Below are 23716 nucleotides of genomic sequence, written 5' to 3' on the forward strand. Positions count from 1 at the left end.
GCCAAGGCATACCAGGTGCAGCACAGCGTGACACCGTTGCGCCCTGCACATGTGATATGCCGGTCGGGTAATGGGACTTGGCACGGGGGTGGCGGCTGAGGACACGGCGGAAAAAGAGGTGGTAGAGGCGGACATGCTTGCTGGACCAAGGACGTGCAAACGTGGAGGCAAAAGCGTCGTGACCTGTCCAAGTTGCTGGTGCGGCTGTGCCGGCACCACGTTCACCCAGTGGGCCGTAAATGACATGTACTGTCCCTGACCGTAGTTACAGCTCCACACGTCGGCGCTGCCGTGCACTTTGGCAGAGACCGACATGCTCAAAGACTGGCCCACCATCTCTTCTACATGTGAATGCAGGGCTGGCACTGCCTTTTGGGCAAAGAAATGACGGCTTGGCACTCTCCACCGCGGCGCGGCACAAGCCATCATTTCTCGGAAAGGTGCTGAGTCCACCAGTTGGAAAGGGAGGGACTGCAGCACCAGCAACTTGGACAGGAGGACGTTCAGCTTTTGCACCGTCGGGTGCGTGCTCGCAAACTGTTGTCTCTTGGATACGGATTCCAAGAAAGACTGTTGACGGAATCCGAGAAGAGGAGTAGCAGGAGAAGGAGCATCTGAACGAGCGGAAGATGCCAATGAGCGACAACTCCCCTCAGCAGAGGTGTTGGAGCCTTGACTGGCTGATAGAGGGCGATTGACGACGTCGGGTGACGGAGCAAGTAACGGAGCGGGTGATGGAGCGGGGGCTGGGGCAGGCAGAACCGCCGTATGTTTATCACGGTTTTCCCAGGCCACCGAATGGTGACGCTGCATATGCTGACGCAACGCTGTAGTCCCAACATGGGCCCCCTGGCCACGCTTGCATTTCTGGCCACATAGTCGACATACGGCTACGTTTACTTCCTCGGGCGGCTTGAGGAAAAATTGCCACACCACCGAGTAGGAAACTTTGCCCCCGCTACTCTTCACTGGCTGACTGCTACTTCCTCCGTGCGCACCGGCACCACTACTGGCCGTGGTGGTAGGCTGCAGTGGAGCTGGTGCTCTACTCCGTGGACGTTTGGCTCCACTGACACTGATGCGACCCTGCTGCTGTCTCCTGGGCAACCCACCGACTGTTTTGCTCGCTGCCAAGCTGCCACCCTCTTCTCCTGATGATGCGGAAGAAATTGCCTGATGACGACGAGGCTGCCAAGTGCGATCAACCTCCTCATCATCAAGTAGGGTCTCCGCCTCACTACTAGCCCCCTCGGCTGCGTCTGGGTCAGGAGACAGACCTGTCTCTAGACCGGCTACCGAGCCACTCTCCTCGCCAGTACTTGTTCGCTTGGCTGCTGAAAAGGCCGATGTCTCCCCCCGTTCCTGACCGCCCTCTGTTAGCTCTTCCTCACTGTACAGTGGGGCTGAGCCCACAGCATGCGATACTTCGCTTGGTGAGGGAACAGCAAAGGACAGGGGCAGGTAGAGGACACGTGATTTCAGTGGGCTTGGTCCCGGGCCATGCCAACTAACGGTTGTGTCTGACGTACCCACCGACCGTTGGCTGTAGGTGTCAGAGGTGACCTGGGAAGAGGAAGACGACCGAGCCAACCAATCAATGACGGCAGGGTTGTCGGTGGAGACACGACCGCTGGATGACACCGGGAGCACTGGCCTCTGGCTGCGAATACTGCTGCCTCGACCCCTTCCTCTGCTGCCACGTCTGCTCGCTCCTAAAACATTGCCTCCTCTGCCACTCCTCTGCATGTTGTCTGACATACTATTTAATTCAACGATTAGGTGTCCCTGAGTAACAATTCTCTGGCACTCAGTAACAATTCTGTCTGTCCCTGAGTATGAATTCTGTGGCCCTGAGTAACAATTGTGTGTCTGTGCAAGTAACAATTCTGTGTCTGTGCAAGTAACAATTTTGTGTCTGTGAGAGTAACAATTCTCTGGCACTCAGTAACAATTCTGTCTGTCCCTGAGTAACAATTCTCTGGCACTCAGTAACAATTCTGTCTGTCCCTGAGTAACAATTCTGTCTGTCCCTGAGTATGAATTCTGTGGCCCTGAGTAAGAATTCTCTGGCACTCAGTAACAATTCTGTCTGTCCCTGAGTATGAATTCTGTGGCCCTGAGTAACAATTGTGTGTCTGTGCAAGTAACAATTCTGTGTCTGTGCAAGTAACAATTTTGTGTCTGTGAGAGTAACAATTCTCTGGCACTCAGTAACAATTCTGTCTGTCCCTGAGTAACAATTCTCTGGCACTCAGTAACAATTCTGTCTGTCCCTGAGTATGAATTCTGTGGCCCTGAGTAACAATTCTGTCTCTGTGCGAGTAACAATTCTGTGTCTGTGCAAGTAACAATTTTGTGTCTGTGAGAGTAACAATTCTCTGGCACTCAGTAACAATTCTGTCTGTCCCTGAGTAACAATTCTCTGGCACTCAGTAACAATTCTGTCTGTCCCTGAGTAACAATTCTCTGGCACTCAGTAACAATTCTGTCTGTCCCTGAGTAACAATTCTCTGGCACTCAGTAACAATTGTGTGTCTGTGCAAGTAACAATTCTGTGTCTGTGCAAGTAACAATTTTGTGTCTGTGAGAGTAACAATTCTCTGGCACTCAGTAACAATTCTGTCTGTCCCTGAGTAACAATTCTCTGGCACTCAGTAACAATTCTGTCTGTCCCTGAGTATGAATTCTGTGGCCCTGAGTAACAATTCTGTCTCTGTGCGAGTAACAATTCTGTGTCTGTGCAAGTAACAATTTTGTGTCTGTGAGAGTAACAATTCTCTGGCACTCAGTAACAATTCTGTCTGTCCCTGAGTAACAATTCTATGGCACTCAGTAACAATTCTGTCTTCCCTGAGTAACAATTCTCTGGCACTCAGTAACAATTCTGTCTGTCCCTGAGTATGAATTCTGTGGCCCTGAGTAACAATTCTGTCTCTGTGCGAGTAACAATTCTGTGTCTGTGCAAGTAACAATTTTGTGTCTGTGAGAGTAACAATTCTCTGGCACTCAGTAACAATTCTGTCTGTCCCTGAGTAACAATTCTCTGGCACTCAGTAACAATTCTGTCTGTCCCTGAGTATGAATTCTGTGGCCCTGAGTAACAATTGTGTGTCTGTGCAAGTAACAATTCTGTGTCTGTGCAAGTAACAATTTTGTGTCTGTGAGAGTAACAATTCTCTGGCACTCAGTAACAATTCTGTCTGTCCCTGAGTAACAATTCTCTGGCACTCAGTAACAATTCTGTCTGTCCCTGAGTAACAATTCTGTCTGTCCCTGAGTATGAATTCTGTGGCCCTGAGTAAGAATTCTCTGGCACTCAGTAACAATTCTGTCTGTCCCTGAGTATGAATTCTGTGGCCCTGAGTAACAATTGTGTGTCTGTGCAAGTAACAATTCTGTGTCTGTGCAAGTAACAATTTTGTGTCTGTGAGAGTAACAATTCTCTGGCACTCAGTAACAATTCTGTCTGTCCCTGAGTAACAATTCTCTGGCACTCAGTAACAATTCTGTCTGTCCCTGAGTAACAATTCTCTGGCACTCAGTAACAATTCTGTCTGTCCCTGAGTAACAATTCTGTCTGTCCCTGAGAATGAATTCTGTGGCCCTGAGTAAGAATTCTCTGGCACTCAGTAACAATTCTGTCTGTCCCTGAGTAACAATTCTCTGGCACTCAGTAACAATTCTGTCTGTCCCTGAGTAAAAATTCTGTGGCCCTAATAACGTTTCTGTGGCCCTAAGTAACAATTCTCTGGCACTGAGTAACAATTCTGTCTGTCCCTGAGTATGAATTCTGTGGCCCTAACTAGCGTTTCTTTGTCCCTAAATAACGATTCTGTGGCCCTCATTAACAAGTCTGTGTCCCTGAGTAATGGTTCTCTGTCCCTAAGTAACTTCTCTCTGTCCCCAATTCTCGTTTCTGTGGCCCTAACTCTGTCCCTGTCCCTAGTACAGAGCGGTCTGCCTCTGTTCAATGACTGCAGGCAAATGAAGATTTCCAAAATGGCCGCTATATATACCTCGACCATTACACAGTGCTGGCTGGCTGGCTGCTGATTGGCTGATGCGATCACATGTCGTTGAGGAATGCATTATGGGGCAGCGCGCCTTGTCTGCGCGCCTTCCCCGACATCCCCGCTCCGTCGCCGCACATGTCAGCCGCCATTTTCGGAAAAATTTCGATTCGCGCGTCCGAATTAGGCTGTTTTTCGGATTCGGCACGAATCGAAATTTTTCCGAAATTCGACTCGAATTCCACTTCGGATACTTCGATTCGCTCATCTCTACTAAAGACCTCCAAACTTGGTGTGGCCTTCAGATGAGCCCAACAACAGTGCGTAGAGAGCTTCATGGAATTGGTTTCCATGGCCGAGCAGCTGCATCCAAGCCTTACATCACCAAGTGCAATGCAAAGTGTCGGATGAAGTGGTGTAAAGCACACTGCCACTGGACTCTAGAGCAGTGAAGACGTGTTCTCTGGAGTGACCAATCACACTTCTCTGTCTGGCAATCCTATGGACATGTCTGGGTCTGGCAGTTGCCAGGAGAACGGCGCTTGCCTGACTGCATTGTGCCATGTGTAAAGTTTGGTGGAGAGGGGATTATGGTGTGGGGTTGTTTTTCAGGGGTTGGGCTTGGCCCCCTAGTTTCAGTGAAGGGAACTCTTAAGGCATCAGCATACCAAGACATTTTGGATAATTTCATGCTCCCAACTTTGTGGGAGGAGTTTGGGGATGGCCCCTTCCTGTTCCAACATGACTGCGCACCAGTGCACAAAGCAAGGTCCATAGAGACATGGATGAGTGGGTTTGGGGTGGAGGAACTTGACTGGCCTGCACAAAGTTCTGACCTCAACCCCACAGAACACCTTTGGGATGAAATAGAGCAGAAACTGTGAGCCAGGCCTCCTCCCCCGACATCAGTGCCTGACCTCACAAATGTGCTTCTGGAAGAATGGTCCAACCTTCCCATAGACACCCTCCTAAACCTTGTGGATGGCCTTCCCAGAAGAGTTGAAGCTGTTATAGCTGCAAAGGGCGGGGCCAACTCAATATTGAACCCTGCGGACTAAGACTGGGAGGACATTAAAGTTCATGTGCATGTAAAGGCAGGTGGCCCAATACTTTTGGCAATATAGTGTATATAAGCTGACTCTCACAGCGGCCACCAAATGTCAAAGACGCACACCAGCAGTGACTCTCCAACCAAATAAATCACTATGCATACTATCAGAAGCGATTGGTTTCATCTCCCTGTGACTAATATTTTGGATTTTATTAGAAATGAAACATATTCCTTCTGATCCTAAGAAATCGACAATGGCTGTAGGCAGTCTGGAGTCTTCGTGTGTACAGACCTCTTCTCTCCTGCTGGGTTTTGAACCCAACAGTCTAAAGTAAACATTTTTTGCCCACTCAAGTCACTCAACTGCTTAACATGAAACGTAACACTGGAGGAACGGGGGGGGAATTTTCCCAATGTATACCAGGAAACTTTAAACAGTTTGGTGAGGTGCCAACTCATCCTCAACCCAAAATGCTGCAACGGCCTTCTGGCAGTTCAGCCAATGCCATGCACTGTAGGAAAGGTTGTCTTTTTATAAATAGATGTTTATAAAGATAATAAAATGTAAATAGATGTTTATAAAGATATTAAAATGGATACTTACTTTTTGGCTTTGGCCACCTGAGTTTTATATGAGCAGCACATGAGCGACCCACCAAGCACATCTAGAAGAGCTCCTGACCAGCCAAGATAAAGAGCCGGGCCAATTTCATACCTAGTGAGGAATAATTTGAGAAGTCATACTACTCACTGCAATTGGTGTTTCATAGTTGTATTACACCATTAATACTTGGCTAGGGGAATCTATACGTACTTGGTTCCTGGGTACAGTGGGTTGAAGAAGTCCTTGGTAATATTGAATGCGTACCAAGAGACAGAAATCCCAGCACAGATACCTGAAGAAGAAGGACATCAGAAATTCAACAAGAGACTTATGTTATATCATAGGAAGTACTCATGGACTGTGTTAAAAGCCTTCTGTCATACTAAGGGGCCTATTTGTAACAGAAAGCAGACACCTGAATCTAGTCTCTGCTGGACACAACAAATGCCCTCGCGGTGCATCCACCATCTCTGGTTTTTAGTCCACACTGCATCCATGTTTACAAATAAGTCACAAAATGCAGGCTTCAGCCTTGGTTCACACCAATGCATTTTTACTGAATTTTGTAGAACCAAACTACAGTCCATTTAACATGGTTTCCTGTGGATCTAGTTTACATCTGTGCGTTTTGAGCCAGTGCACTTTTTTGGAAAGGGTCAGGGACCTTTTTTCTACAGCAGATTGTGTTTTGCACGTAATAGACCTCAAAGGACGCGCACCAAAAAACGCAAGTGTTGCGTTTTTGATGGCTTTTTTAAAACGTAGTTTTGCAAAACCTGTAGGGGCGCGAGCGAAGCGCGCACCTGCCCTACCTGTTCTGCGGGTGTCAGCAGCGGGTGTCAGCCGCTGGGTCACGGCCGGTGATTACCGTCCGTTTCCCCGGGATTAGCGGTGATCGCTGACAGAGAGCAGGGCTGCATTGTTTACACACAGCCCTGCTCTGTGTCAGTTCCCTGACAGCTCGTGACAAGCTGAAGAGGGAGAGAAGAGTTTCTCTCTCCCGATCAGCCTGCCCACGTCCAGCACACACCCCCGCCCCCTAGTAAAACACTCCCCTAACCCTTTCAGTGAAAATAAATGTTAACCCCTTCCTCCCCAGTGCCATTAGTACAGTGTCAGTGGGTTTTTTTTTCACTGATCACTGTATTGGTGTCACTGGGGATGTCAGTGTCAAAATGTCTGCCGCAGTCCTGCCATAAGTCGCTGATAGCCGCCATATGTCGCTGATCGCCGCCATTATTAGTATAAATAAAAATTAAAAACCCAAGTATCTTTCCCTCCATTTGTAAACGCTATAACTTTCATGTAAACCAATTAATTTACACGTATTGGGATTTTTTTTAGCAAAGACATGTCGCAGAATACATTTTGGATGAAATTTGTGACAAAATTTGATTTTTTAATTTTTTTTACTGGACATGTTTTATAGCAAAAAGTCCAAAATATTGATTTTTTTTCTCAAAATTGTCAGCCTTTTTTTTATAGCACAAAAAATGAAAACCGCACAGGCGATCAAATGCCACCGAAAGAAAGCTCAATTTGTGGGGAAAAAAAGGATGTAAATTTAATTTGGGTGCAGTGTTGCATGACCGCGCAATTGTCAGTTAAAGTAACGCAGCGCCGTAACACAAACCTCTTCTGTAACCGCTTCCTGACCACCCTACAGCAGAAATACTGCTACAGGGCGGCATGGGTACGCAAAATCACATATATATATATACTTGATTTGCGCTCCCGTGGTTTTCACGCCCCTCCGAGATAGCGTCAGATTGCCTGTCAGTACACCAGTCATCACATTTAACCCCTTGATTGCCAGGAGCACGCTCATGTACAATAAAAACCTCCATTGCTAGTATAATGTCTGAACGGGTCAATATCTTTGATCAGGTCAGCACTATACCAGCGTTCACATTAGTATAGGGTCCCCAAAAATGCAGCGTTAGCGGGATCAGCCCCTGCACCTGCCAACACCTGCGTTTAGCCCCTACGCTTACCCCCCCTTCTCCCCCAGCAAGTGCAGTGTCAGTAGGTCACTGTCACGTGATACATTGCACACAAAACTGCAGTGTTCGCAGAATCAGGCCTGATCTCTGTTAGCACTTTCTGGTAAATTTTGATGACTCTCATATGCAGCAGAGTGCCAGTATTAGTGCCGCGCTACCTTTTGGTGAACTGGCGAGTACCAGCAGTCTAGTACATCCTGGTCTTTCACATACCTCCTTGATTTTTGGAGCTGTTTTTCACGGAATATCTGTATGCGTTGATTGTGGATCAAAGCATTTTATATGCACAACAATTTATTGCCGCCAACCCAAATTTAAACTTTGCCAGACCAGTCGCATGGAAACTCATTACGGTTTTCAAATTTAGTTTTTTTGGGCCTAACCCTCAACATGGGCATTACTAAAAGAAATCAATTTTGGTTGTATTGGTCCGCAGACCAGATTCATCATATGCCGTGTTCTCTGCTGCCATGGCCAGGCATAGATATGAGAGTATAATGTGTTTTATGCATTTCAGCGACAATACACTGTCATCCTCGGGATGACCCTGAATTTGACCGGCTCCACAAAATTCAGCCCCTTGCAAATCACCTTGACCTAAAATTTGCAGATGTCTATACTCCCCAGCAAAACATCTGTGTTGATGAGTCCCTTATTAATTTTTCTGGCCGCCTTGCATTCAAACAATTTCTCCCCAGCAAGCGTGCCAGATATGGGGTCAAGATGTAGAAGACCTGTGAGAGGACAACAGGCTATACGTATAAATTTTGGATTTGCGAGGGAAAAGATAATCACGTGGAGCCCCTCGGATGCCCAGAATACATGGGGAGCAGTGGCAAGATAGTTTGGGACTTGGTGTCATCATTTCTCCATATGAGGTACCACTTATACGTGGACAATTTTTATTCAAGCGTGCCACTATTTAGACATTTATTCAATCTTGGAACTGGCGCTTGTGGCAAAGTGTGACCTAATGTGTGCCCACCATTAGAAGTGGGTGGATGCAGGGCGGTATATTCTAATGGTGGGCATACCACACACTTTTTCTGGCAGAGATTTCTTCTTATTTTTTCATTCAGTCCACTGGCTGCATACAAAAAAAAAAAAGAACATATCATACAGTTGCAAGAAAAAGTATGTGAACCCCTTGGGATTACGTGGAGTTTTGCTTGAATTGGGCATAAAATGTGCTCTGAACGTCATCTAAGTCACAACAATAGAAGAACACAGTCTGCTGAACATAATACTACACAAACATTAGATGTTGCCATGGTTTAATTGCACATAACATGTAAACATTCACAGTGCAGGGAGGAAAAAGTATGTGAACCTTTGGATTTAATAACTGGTTGACCCTCCTTTGGCAGCAATAACCTCAACCAAACGTTTCCTGTAGTTGCAGATCAGACCTGCACAACGATCTGGAGTCATTTTGGACCACTCCTCTTCACAAAACTGTTTCAGTGTACCAATATTCTTGGGATGTCTGGTGTGAATCGCTCTCTTAAGGTCATGCCACAGCATTTCAATCGGGTTGAGGTCAGGACTCTGACTGGGCCACTCCAGAAGGCATATTCTGTGCTGTTGCAGCCATTGTTTTGTTGAATTACTTGTATGCTTTGAGTCATTGTCCTGTTGCATCACCCATCCTCTGCGGAGCTTCAGTTGGCGGACAGATGGTCGTACGGTTTCCTGCAAAATGTCTTGATAAACTCTGGAATTCATTTTCCCATCAATGACAACAATCCGTCCAGGCCCTGAGGCAGCAAAGCAGCCCCAAACCATGATGCTCCCTCCGCCATGTTTTACAGTGGGGATGAGGTTTTGATGTTGGTGTGCTGTGCCTTTTTTTCTCCACATATAGTGTTGTGTGTTCTTCCCAAACAACTCAATCTTGGTTTCATCTGTCCACAGTATATTTTGCCAGTAGTGCTGTGGAACATCCAGGTGCTCTTTTGCAAACTTCAAACGTGCTGCAATGTTCTTTTTGGACAGCAATGTCTTCCTCCGTGGTGTCCTCCCATGTACTCCATTCTTGTTTAATGTTTTCCTTATTGTAGATGTGTCAACAAAAATGTTAGCATGTGCCAGAGATTTCTGTAGGTCTTTAGCTGACACTCTGGGATTCTTCTTTACCTCATGCAGCATTCTGCGCTGTGCTCTTGCAGTCATTTTTACAGGATGACCACGGCTAGGGAGAGTAGCAACAGTGCTAAACTTTCTCCATTTGTAGACAGTCTGTCTTACCGTGGACACATGAACATCAAGGCTTTTGGAGATACTTTTGTAACCCTTTCCAGCTTCATGAAAGTCAACAATTCTTGATCGTAGGTCTTCTGAGAGCTCTTTTCTGCGAATATCATCGCACTGATTGGAGTCAAGGTTGGCTCACTCCTGGCCCCAATTAGCTCATTAAGCTAGGGCCTCACATACTTTTTCCTCCCTGCATTGTGAATGTTTACATGTTATGTGCAATTAAACCATGGCAACATCTAATGTTTGTGTAGTATTATGTTCAGCAGACTGTGTTCTTCTGTTGTTGTGACTTAGATGACGTTCAGAGCACATTTTATGCCCAATTCATGCAAAACTCCACGTAATCCCAAGGGGTTCACATACTTTTTCTTGCAACTGTATATAACCAACAAGGACCAGCGATGTACTGGTACATCACTGGATTTGAATGGTTATACCAGGATGATGTCTACAGCTGCAGGCATGATCCTGGTGTCGTTTTTTTTCAGCCGGTGATCGGCTTTCATGTAAAAGCAATCCTAGTGGCTAATTACCTGCAAGATTGCTTTTACAAGCAGTGGGAGATGATATCCCCCCTCCCCCCGCTGCCTTCCACGGCCTTCTCGGGCAGTCCCGTGCCATCAGGGGAACCTGAGAATGCAGCCGGTGTTTCTGCCAGCTGACCATAGAGCTGATTGGAGACCAGAATGGTGCCAATCATCTCTATAGTCTAAGAATTCAGAAGCTACAAGCATTTCATCACTTCAGTTTCGCAGGATATAAACAGCGCCATTTGTAAATTGGGAAAGTATCTGATCACACCGATTTTGGTTTGATTAGATAATGTAAGGGCAGAGGAGATATCCAGAGTCTGATAGACCCCAGATTTCTGAAAAAAGAATATATGACAATGCCCATTGAAGTCATAGGAGTTATTTGCATTCCCTGTTATAGCATTAAAGGGGATAAAAAAAAAATGAAAGGTACAATGTAAAAATAATAATAGAAAAAAAAAGTTGCCCCTCCCATGCGCGCACACCTGTGTGCACAAACCTTGACCCTGTGCCGTTATGTAAACATTGGTTGCACCATGCATGTGAGGTATTGCCGTGAACGTCAAATCAAGGGCAGTAATTCTAACACTAGACCTCCTCTCTAAATCTAAAATGGTGGCTTTTAAAGGCTTTTAAAGCGCTACCTATGGATATTAAAAATATTTGCAGTTTGTCGCCATTGAACGGGGCATGCACAATTTTAAAGCATGTCATGTTTGGTATCTATTTACTCGGCATACCATCATCTTTTATATTTTACCAAACAATTGGCCAATATATGGTGTTTTTGTGCATTAAAAGTAAAAAAAGTGTATTTTTAAAAAAAAATTGCTTTTGAAAAATCGCTGCGCGAGTACTATGTGCCATAAAAAATTGTAGTACCCACCATTTTATTCACTAGGGTGTCTGCTTTAAAAAAATATATAATGTTTGGGGGTTTAAATTAATTTCCTAGCAAAAAATATTGATTTTTTTCATGTGAACAAAAAGGCTTGGTCTTCAGGTGGTTAGAAGAGTGAATGATGTGTGGCATAAACTTCTAATGCCTGGCATAAAACGCCCCCACCCCCCAAAATGACCCCTTTTTGGAAAGTAGACACCCCAAACTATTTGCTGAGAAGCATATTGAATCAATAGAAGAATTAATTTTTTTACAAGTTTTTAGAAAATGACAAAAATAAATATTTTTTTTTCTTTACACAAAATTGTCACTTAAATGATTTACTGCTCACACATGCCATGGTTATATGTGGAATTGCTCCCCAAAATACATTCTGCTACCTCTCCCGAGTATGGGGGTACCACATGTGAGAGACTTTTTGGCAGCCTAGCCAAGTACAGGACCCCAAAATCCAATAAGCACCTTCAGGCTTCTAAAGGGCTTTATTTCCTCATTACACTTCCAGACTACCTATCACAGTTTCGGAGGCCATGAAATGCCAGGATAGCACCTAACCCCCCAAATTACCCCTTTTTGGAAAGTAGATGCCCCAAGGAATTTGATGAAAAGCACAGTAAGTATTTTGCAGATCTCATTTGTTGCCACAGGTTTTTGGAAAATGAAGAAAAAAAACTAAAACATATTCTTTCTATTTTTTTTATATTTCAAAACCTTGTGAGAAAAAAATGAAATCTGCAAAATACTCACCATGCCTCTTTTTAAATTCCTTGGAGTGTCTACTTTCCAGAAAGGGGTCATTTGGGGGGGGGGGGGGGTTTGGTGCTATCCTGGCATGTCAGGGCCTTCAAAACTGTGATAGGTAGTGAGGAAGTGTAATGAGGAAGTTACACACCTTCAGGCTTTCAAAGTGGTCATTGGATTTCAGGCTCCTGTATGTGGCTAGGCTCCCAAAAAGTCTCACACATGTGGTATCCCCATACTCAGTAGAAGTAGCAGAATGTATTTTGGGGTGTAATTCCACATATACCCATGGCTTGTGCGAGAAATAAATAATTTAAATGACAACTTTGTGTAAAAAAAAAAAAAAGTTTTTGTCATTTTCCAGAAACTTGTGGAAAAAAAATAAATCTTCCATGGACTCAATATGCCTCTCAGCAGATAGCTTAGGGTGTCTAATTTCCATAAAGGGGTCATTTGAGGGTGTTTGTACTATTCTGGTATTTTAGCACCTCAAGAAATGTGATGGGCAGTCAGAAAGTAAAAGCTGTGTAAATTCCATTATCAATACCATAGTTTGTAGATGCTATAACTTTCACAAAAAGCAATCAATATACACTTCTTGGGATTTTTTAACCAAAAACATGTAGCAGAATACATTTTGGCCTAAATTTATGACAAAATTCTATTTTTTTTAGATATTTTTTATGACCAAAATGAGAAAATATTGTTTTTTTCAAAAAAATATTTTTTTTTTCAAAAATTTTTCTGGTTATAGCGCCAAAAATAAAAATTGCACAGGTGATCAAATACCACCAAAACAATATCACAAGTGTAATAAAAGCGCCACACCCTTAATACTTTAAAGCAGCAATTCCACCTCAAAGAAACCAAATAAATTTCTTAGTGCTATAACTTAAATCAAGGAATGCGCTAAAACCACAAACTATTCCTAATTTAGTGTAGAAACATTAGTGCAAAAGATATATATATCTATTATCAATTAATATCAAAAAATATCAAAATTATGTGCAAAACATAAGTAATTTAAATAATTAAGTTTGTGAATATAAAAAAAACAAAAATGTCCAATTCTGAATTTCTTCAAATGTCCAAATAAATCCTTTCCAAATTCAGGTGCTCTCAAAGAAATTGTGCCAAAATCCACCACCAAAAGTAAAGTTGGGTAACTCACCAGAGCTCCATGCTGATCAATCTCTAGATCAGCAAAAAACGCTTTTTGCTCTGGGAGCAGATGAAATGAATCAACTTCTCAGGTGTGATGATCAATAGCTACACATTCATCCATAAGGTAGGTATCCACCACTCAATATAATGGTTCCAGGAGCATTATATCACTCTCTCTTTTTATATCTCTCCACCGAGGTCATGTTTGGGAATGAAAGAGAAAAATCATGGTGCAGCCAGTTTTTTTATAAAAGTATCCAACAATTTAATAAAGATTTACACTCACAAAAAGGGTGTCTTCACCGACACCAGTATAACAGCATAAAACAGCAAATGGTATAACAGTCTCCTGTTCCCCGTACACTCACTACAGCGCTCGTGACTTAATTTTCTCCACAAACGTCAGCATCCAGTAAGCCCTACTAGTTTCGTCATGAATGACGTCTTCAAGGGGCGGTCTCAGACCGCCCCTTGAAGACGTCATTCGCCCTACTAGTTTCGTCATGAATGACGTCTTCAAGGGGCGGTCTCAGACCGCCCCTTGAAGACGTCATTCATGACGAAACTAGTAGGGCTTACTGGATGCTGACGTTTGTGGAGAAAATTAAGTCACGAGCGCTGTAGTGAGTGTACGGGGAACAGGAGACTGTTATACCATTTGCTGTTTTATGCTGTTATACTGGTGTCGGTGAAGACACCCTTTTTGTGAGTGTAAATCTTTATTAAATTGTTGGATACTTTTATAAAAAAAACTGGCTGCACCATGATTTTTCTCTTTCATTCCCAAACATGACCTCGGTGGAGAGATATAAAAAGAGAGAGTGATATAATGCTCCTGGAACCATTATATTGAGTGGTGGATACCTACCTTATGGATGAATGTGTAGCTATTGATCATCACACCTGAGAAGTTGATTCATTTCATCTGCTCCCAGAGCAAAAAGCGTTTTTTGCTGATCTAGAGATTGATCAGCATGGAGCTCTGGTGAGTTACCCAACTTTACTTTTGGTGGTGGATTTTGGCACAATTTCTTTGAGAGCACCTGAATTTGGAAAGGATTTATTTGGACATTTGAAGAAATTCAGAATTGGACATTTTTGTTTTTTTTATATTCACAAACTTAATTATTTAAATTACTTATGTTTTGCACATAATTTTGATATTTTTTGATATTAATTGATAATAGATATATATATCTTTTGCACTAATGTTTCTACACTAAATTAGGAATAGTTTGTGGTTTTAGCGCATTCCTTGATTTAAGTTACCACCAAAACAATGCTCTATACAGTCATGGCCGAAATTGTTGGCACCCTTGATATTTTTCCTGAAAATCAAGTATTTCACACAAAAAAGGTATTGCATTAACACATGTTTTGCTATACACATGTTTATTCCCTTTGTATGTATTGGAACAAATATAAAACAGAGGCAGAAAAGCAAATATGACATAATGTCACACAAAACCCCAAAAATGGGCTGGACAAAAGTATTGGCACCCTTAACTTAATATTTGGTTGCACACCCTTTGGAAAACATAACTGAAATCAGTCGCTTCCTATAACCATCAATAAGCTTCTGACACCTCTCACCCGGAATTTTGGACCACTCTTCCTTTGCAAACAGCTCCAGGTCTCTCTTATTGGAAGGACACCTTTTCCCAACAGCAATTTTAAGATCTCTCCACAGGTGTTCAATGGGATTTAGATCTGGGCTCATTGCTGGCCACTTCAGAACTCTCCAGCGCTTCTTTGCCATCCATTTCTGAGTGCTTTTTGACGTATGTTTGGGGTCATTGTCCTGCTGGAAGACCCAGGATCTTGGACGCAAACCCAGCTTTCTGACACTGGGCCCTACAGTGCGACCCAAAATCCTTTGGTAATCCTCAGATTTCATGATGCCTTGCACACAGTCAAGGCACCCAGTGCCAGAGGCAGCAAAACAACCCCAAAACATCATTGAACCTCCACCATATTTTACCGTAGGTACTGTGTTTTGTTCTTTGTAGGCCTCATTCCGTTTTCGGTAAACAGTAGAATGATGTGCTTTACCGAAAAGCTCTATCTTGGTCTCATCTGTCCACAAGACGTTTTCCCAGAAGGCTTTTGGCTTACTCAAGTACATTTTGGCAAACTGTAGTCTTGCTTTTTTATGTCTCTGTGTCAGCAGTGGGGTCCTCCTGGGTCTCCTGCCATAGCGTTTCATTTCATTTAAATGTCGACGGATAGTTCGCGCTGACACTGATGCTCCCTGAGCCTGCAGGACAGCTTGAATGTCTTTGGAACATGTTTGGGGCTGCTTATCCACCATCCGGACTATTCTGCGTTGCAATCTTTCATCAATTTTCCTCATCCGTCCACGACCAGGGAGATTAGCTACAGTGCCATGGGTTGCAAACTTCTTGATAATGTTGCGCACTGTGGACAAAGGCAAATCTAGTTCTCTGGAGATGGACTTGTAACCTTGAGATTGTTGATATTTTGCCACAATTTTGGTTCTCAGGTCCTCAGACAGTTCTCGTCTCCTCTTTCTGTTGTCCATGCTTAGTGTGGCACAGACAGACACACAATGCAAAGGTTAAGTGAACGTCTCTCCTTTTTATCTGCTTTCAGGTGTGATTTCTATATTGCCCACACCTGTTACTTGCCCCAGGTGAGTTTACAGGAGCATCACATGCTTGTAACATTCTTATTTATCCGCAGTTGTGAAAGGGTGCCAATACTTTTGTCCAGCCCATTTTTGGAGGTTTGTGTGACATTATGTCGAATTTGCTTTCTTTCCTCCCTTTTTTTGTTTTGTCCCAATACACACAAAGGGAATAAACATGTGTATAGCAAAACATGTGTTAATGCAATACGTTTCGTGAGAAATACATGATTTCCTGGAGAAATATCAAGGGTGCCAACAATTTCGGCCATGACTGTATGTGTTAAAAAAAGGACATAAATTTCATTTATGTACCGTATTGCATGACCACGCAATTGTCCGTTAAACTAGCGCAGCGCTGTATAGCAAAAAAATTTTGTAAATTGCAGTATCTATACCATAGTTTGTAGACGCTATAACTTCCACACAAAGCAATCAATATACACTTATTGGGATTTTTTTTACCAAAAACATGGAGCAGAATACATTTGGGCCTAAATTTATAACCAACTTTGAGTCTACTATATATTTTTTATAGCTGAAAGTAAAAAATATTGTTTTTCTTCAAAATATTTGGTCTCTTTTTGTTAATAGCGTGAAAAATAAAAAGCACACAGGTGATCAAATACCACCGAAAGAAAGCTCTATTTGTGTGAAAAAAAGGACATAAATTTTGTTTGGGTGCAGCATTGTATGACTGCGCAATTATCAGTTGAATTAGTGCAGCGCCGAGTAGCAAAAAGAGGCCTGGTCATTAAGGGGGGTAAATCCTCAGGAGGGCAAGTGGTTAATGATTGCCTGTAACCCCAAACCTAATGATTACCTCTAACCCCAACCCTAATGATTACCTCTAACCCCATCCCTAATGATTACCTCTAACCCCATCCCTAATGATTACCTCTAACCCCATCCCTAATGATTACCTCTAACCCCATCCCTAATGATTACCTCTAACCCCAACCCTAATGATTACCTCTAACCCTAATGATTACCTCTAACTCTAATGATTACCTCTAACCCCAACCCTAATGATTACCTCTAACCCTAATGATTACCTCTAACCCTAATGATTACCTCTAACCCCATCCCTAATGATTACCTCTAACCCCATCCCTAATGATTACCTCCAACCCTAAAGATTACCTCTAACCCCATCCCTAATGATTACCTCTAACCCCATCCCTAATGATTACCTCTAACCCCAACCCTAATGATTACCTCTAACCCCATCCCTAATGATTACCTCTAACTCCAACCCTAATGATTACCTCTAACTCCAACCCTAATGATTACCTCTAACCCTAATGATTGCCTCTAACCCTAATGATTACCTCTAACCCTAATGATTACCTCTAACCACATCCCTAATGATTACCTCTAACCCCATCCCTAATGATTACCTCTAACCCCATCCCTAATGATTGCCTCTAACCCCATCCCTAATGATTGCCTCTAACTCCAACCCTAATGATTACCTCTAACCCCATCCCTAATGATTACCTCTAACTCCAACCCTAATGATTACCTCTAACCCCAACTCTAATGATTACCTCTAACCCTAATGATTGCCTCTAACCCTAATGATGACGTCTAACCACAACCCTAACATATAACCATAATCCTAACCTTAACTTCTAACAGAGGGAACAGAGTGGCTGGGTGGTTAGCACTTCCGCCTGTCAGTACTAGGGTCGTTGGTTCAAATCCCAACAATGGCACTACATCACTGGAGTTTGCATGTTCTCCCTGTGCCTGCGTGGGTTTCCTCCCACACTCCAAAGACATGCTGGTAGGTTAATTGGCTTCTCTCTAAATTGTCCCTAGTATGTGTATGTATGAATGTAAGTTAGAGACCTTAGATTGTACGCCCCTTGAGGGTTAGGGACCTTAGATTGTACGCCCCTTGAGGGTTAGGGACCTTAGATTGTACGCCCCTTGAGGGTTAGGGACCTTAGATTGTACGCCCCTTGAGGGTTAGGGACCTTAGATTGTACGCCCCTTGAGGTTTAGGGACCTTAGATTGTACACCCCTTGAGGGTTAGGGACCTTAGATTGTACGCCCCTTGAGGGTTAGGGACTGATGTGAATGTACAATATATATGTAAAGTGCTGCGTAAACTGGTAGCACTATATAAGTACCTGAAATAAATAACCTTAACATGCAATCTTGGACACATAAAGGTAGGTTCCTGCACTACTCTGATGTGACTGTGACAAGACTTTGATGCTACTTGTGTGCCACTGGGGCAGCACAGTGGCTAAATGGTTAGCACTTTTGCCTGGCAGTACTAGGGTTGTTGGTTCGTATCCCAACCATGGCACCACCTGCCTGGAGTTTGCATGTTCTCCCTGTGCCTGTGTGGGTTTCCTCCGGGTACTCCGGTTTCCTCCCACACTCCAAAGACATGCTGGTAGCTTAATTGGATCCTGTCTAAATTGTCCCTAGTATGTGTATGTATGAATGTGAATTAGGGACCTTAGATTGTATGCCCCTTGAAGGTTAGGGACTGATGTGAATGTATAATATATATGTAAAGCGCTGTGTAAATTGACGGCGCTATATAAGTACCTGAAATAAATAAATAAAATAATAGAGAGTGTAAAGTTGCATCAAAGTCACACTGCAGGAACAGAACTGTCGTACTTTCCTATTATTAAAAAAAAAAAGCAACACATAAAGGTTCCTGCACTACTTTGATGCTACTTTAGTGTCACAGAGTGTAAAGTCACAACAAAGTCGCATCAAAGATCGGAAGAGAGGCTGATTACAATCTTCCCAGGTCACATGACAAGGCTCACCTCCTCCCAGCATTTTTTTTGGACTGAATTGCACAGCACTTGCTTTGTGCCTCAGCAAAGCAGCACATTCAAAATAGCTACTCGTTGTGGTATGTAGCAACCACTCCCCCTGGAGGTGGATGAATACCTCCAGGGGGCTTGTTGGGCCAGCATTTCAAACTTTAGAGCGGAGTCCTTGACTCTTTTTGCATTGTAAGAAGAGTTGGGCTCCAGAGAACATTTAGGAGAGTGTTTTTTAAGGTACAAAAAACTCAGGAGAGGTCAATACAGAGATAATGGCTAATGGCTTGGAAGCCAAAACTGGCAAGACTGTAAAACACCACAGGCAGCAAAAAAAACCTTCTGGAGCAAACAGGAGAGATCCCCCACAATGCCCACCAGCAGCAGCTTGTACAGTCCTTCAGGACATAGTCTATAGTGCAACACTCATAAAAGTCCCCCTGTGATAAATGTTTATACATATTATACATGGAGATCATATCCCCCCTTATGTATTATACATGGAGATCATATCCCCCCTTATGTATTATACATGGAGATCATATCCCCCCTTATGTATTATACATGGTGATCATATCCCCCTTATGTATTATACATGGAGATCATATCCCCCCTTATGTATTATACATGGAGATCATATCCCCCCTTATGTATTATACATGGAGATCATATCCCCCCTTATGTATTATACATGGAGATCATATCCCCCTCATGTATTATACATGGAGATCATATCCCCCCTTATGTATTATACATGGAGATCATATCCCCCCTTATGTATTATACATGGAGATCATATCCCCCCTTATGTATTATACATGGAGATCATATTCCCCCTTATGTATTATACATGGAGATCATATCCCCCCCTTATGTATTATACATGGAGATCATATCCCCCTTATGTATTATACATGGAGATCATATCCCCCCTTATGTATTATACATGGAGATCATATCCCCCCTTATGTATTATACATGGAGATCATATCCCCCCTTATGTATTATACATGGAGATCATATCCCCCCCTTATGTATTATACATGGAGTTCATATCCCCCTTATGTATTATACATGGTGATCATATCCCCCCTGTGTATTATACATGGAGATCATATCCCCCTTATGTATTATACATGGAGATCATATCCCCCCTGTGTATTATACATGGAGATCATATCCCCCTTATGTATTATACATGGAGATCATATCCCCCTTATGTATTATACATGGTGATCATATCCCCCCTTATGTATTATACATGGAGATCATATCCCCCCTTATGTATTATACATGGAGATCATATCCCCCCTTATGTATTATACATGGAGATCATATCCCCCCGCTTATGTATTATACATGGTGATCATATCCCCCCTTATGTATTATACATGGAGATCATATCCCCCCCTTATGTATTATACATGGAGATCATATCCCCCCTTATGTATTATACATGGAGATCATATCCCCCCTTATGTATTATACATGGAGATCATACCCCCCCTTATGTATTATACATGGAGATCATATCCCCCCTTATGTATTATACGGTATATGGAGATCATATCCTCCTTATGTATTATACATGGTGATCATATCCCCCCTTATGTATTATACATGGTGATCATATCCCCCTTATGTATTATACATGGTGATCATATCCCCCCTTATATATTATACATGTTGATCATATACTCCTTATGTATTATACATGGAGATCATATCCCCCCTTATGTATTATACATGGAGATCATATCCCCCCTTATGTATTATACATGGAGATCATATCCCCCCTTATGTATTATACATGGAGATAATATCCCCCCTTATGTTTTATACATGGAGATCATATCCCCCCTTATGTATTATACATGGAGATCATATCCCCCCCTTATGTATTATACATGGAGATCATATCCCCCCTTATGTATTATACATGGAGATCATATCCCCCTTATGTATTATACATGGAGATCATATCCCCCCTTATGTATTATACATGGAGATCATATCCCCCCTTATGTATTATACATGGAGATCATATCCTCCTTATGTATTATACATGGTGATCATATCCCCCCTTATGTATTATACATGGTGATCATATCCCCCTTATGTATCATACATGGAGATCATATCCCCCCTTATGTATTATACATGGAGATCATATCCCCCCTTATGTCTTATACATGGAGATCATATCCCCCTTATGTATTATACATGGTGATCATATCCCCCCTTATATATTATACATGTTGATCATATACTCCTTATGTATTATACATGGAGATCATATCCCCCCTTATGTATTATACATGGAGATCATATCCCCCCTTATGTATTATACATGGAGATCATATCCCCCCTTATGTATTATACATGGAGATCATATCCCCCTTATGTATTATACATGGAGATCATATCCCCCCCTTATGTATTATACATGGAGATCATATCCCCCCTTATGTATTATACATGGAGATCATATCCCCCCTTATGTTTTATACATGGAGATCATATCCCCCCTTATGTATTATACATGGAGATCATATCCCCCCCTTATGTATTATACATGGAGATCATATCCCCCCTTATGTATTATACATGGAGATCATATCCCCCTTATGTATTATACATGGAGATCATATCCCCCCTTATGTATTATACATGGAGATCATATCCCCCCTTATGTATTATACATGGAGATCATATCCTCCTTATGTATTATACATGGTGATCATATCCCCCCTTATGTATTATACATGGTGATCATATCCCCCTTATGTATTATACATGGAGATCATATCCCCCTTATGTATTATACATGGAGATCATATCCCCCCTTATGTCTTATACATGGAGATCATATCCCCCTTATGTATTATACATGGTGATCATATCCCCCCTTATATATTATACATGTTGATCATATACTCCTTATGTATTATACATGGAGATCATATCCCCCCTTATGTATTATACATGGAGATCATATCCCCCCTTATGTATTATACATGGAGATCATATCCCCCCTTATGTATTATACATGGAGATCATATCCCCCTTATGTATTATACATGGAGATCATATCCCCCCCTTATGTATTATACATGGAGATCATATCCCCCCTTATGTATTATACATGGAGATCATACCCCCCCTTATGTATTATACATGGAGATCATATCCCCCTTATGTATTATACATGGAGATCATATCCCCCCTTATGTCTTATACATGGAGATCATATCCCCCTTATGTATTATACATGGTGATCATATCCCCCCTTATATATTATACATGTTGATCATATACTCCTTATGTATTATACATGGAGATCATATCCCCCCTTATGTATTATACATGGAGATCATATCCCCCCTTATGTATTATACATGGAGATCATATCCCCCCTTATGTATTATACATGGAGATCATATCCCCCTTATGTATTATACATGGAGATCATATCCCCCCCTTATGTATTATACATGGAGATCATATCCCCCCTTATGTATTATACATGGAGATCATATCCCCCCTTATGTTTTATACATGGAGATCATATCCCCCCTTATGTATTATACATGGAGATCATATCCCCCCCTTATATATTATACATGGAGATCATATCCCCCCTTATGTATTATACATGGAGATCATATCCCCCTTATGTATTATACATGGAGATCATATCCCCCCTTATGTATTATACATGGAGATCATATCCCCCCTTATGTATTATACATGGAGATCATATCCTCCTTATGTATTATACATGGTGATCATATCCCCCCTTATGTATTATACATGGTGATCATATCCCCCTTATGTATTATACATGGAGATCATATCCCCCTTATGTATTATACATGGAGATCATATCCCCCCTTATGTCTTATACATGGAGATCATATCCCCCTTATGTATTATACATGGTGATCATATCCCCCCTTATATATTATACATGTTGATCATATACTCCTTATGTATTATACATGGAGATCATATCCCCCCTTATGTATTATACATGGAGATCATATCCCCCCTTATGTATTATACATGGAGATCATATCCCCCCTTATGTATTATACATGGAGATCATATCCCCCTTATGTATTATACATGGAGATCATATCCCCCCCTTATGTATTATACATGGAGATCATATCCCCCCTTATGTATTATACATGGAGATCATACCCCCCCTTATGTATTATACATGGAGATCATATCCCCCCTTATGTATTATACATGGAGATCATATCCCCCCTTATGTATTATACATGGAAATCATATCCCCCCTTATGTATTATACATGGAGATCATATCCCCCCCTTATGTATTATACATGGAGATCATATCCCCCCTTATGTATTATACATGGTGATCATATCCCCCCTTATGTATTATACATGGAGATCATATCCCCCCTTATGTATTATACATGGAGATCATATCCCCCCTTCTGTATTATACATGGAGATCATATCCCCCTTATGTATTATACATGGTGATCATATCCCCCCTAATGTATTATACATGGAGATCATATCCCCCCTTATGTATTATACATGGAGATCATATCCCCCTTATGTATCATACATGGAGATAATATCCCCCCTTATGTACTATACATGGTGATCATATCACCCTTATGTATCATACATGGAGATCATATCCCCCCTTATGTATTATACATGGAGATCATATCCCCCCTTATGTATTATACATGGAGATCATATCCCCCTCATGTATTATACATGGAGATCATATCCCCCCTTATGTATTATACATAGAGATCATATCCCCTCTTATGTATTATACATGGAGATCATATCCCCCCTTATGTATTATACATGGTGATCATATCCCCCCTTATGTATTATACATGGAGATCATATCCCCCCTTATGTATTATACATGGAGATCATATCCCCCCTTATGTATTATACATGGAGATCATATCCCCCCGCTTATGTATTATACATGGTGATCATATCC

General features: G+C 42.2%; 1 protein-coding gene across 1 annotated transcript in view; it reads right to left on the reverse strand.

The window, feature by feature from the left end:
- Nucleotides 1–23716, reverse strand: part of LOC149452803 (claudin-15-like) — a 109361-nt gene that overhangs the window by 13811 nt on the left and 71834 nt on the right. Inside the window, exons 3-4 of the mRNA XM_089688952.1 lie at nucleotides 5876–5957; nucleotides 5666–5776 (exon numbers count right to left, since the gene is read on the reverse strand). Of these exons, the coding sequence (XP_089545078.1) occupies nucleotides 5666–5776; nucleotides 5876–5957 (193 nt within the window). The remainder of the gene's footprint in view (nucleotides 1–5665; nucleotides 5777–5875; nucleotides 5958–23716) is intronic.

Source organism: Staurois parvus, unplaced genomic scaffold (genome assembly GCF_062004578.1).
Source record: "Staurois parvus isolate SC_StPar_1 unplaced genomic scaffold, SC_StPar_1.0 ptg000463l, whole genome shotgun sequence".
Classification (NCBI taxonomy): Eukaryota; Metazoa; Chordata; class Amphibia; order Anura; family Ranidae; genus Staurois; species Staurois parvus.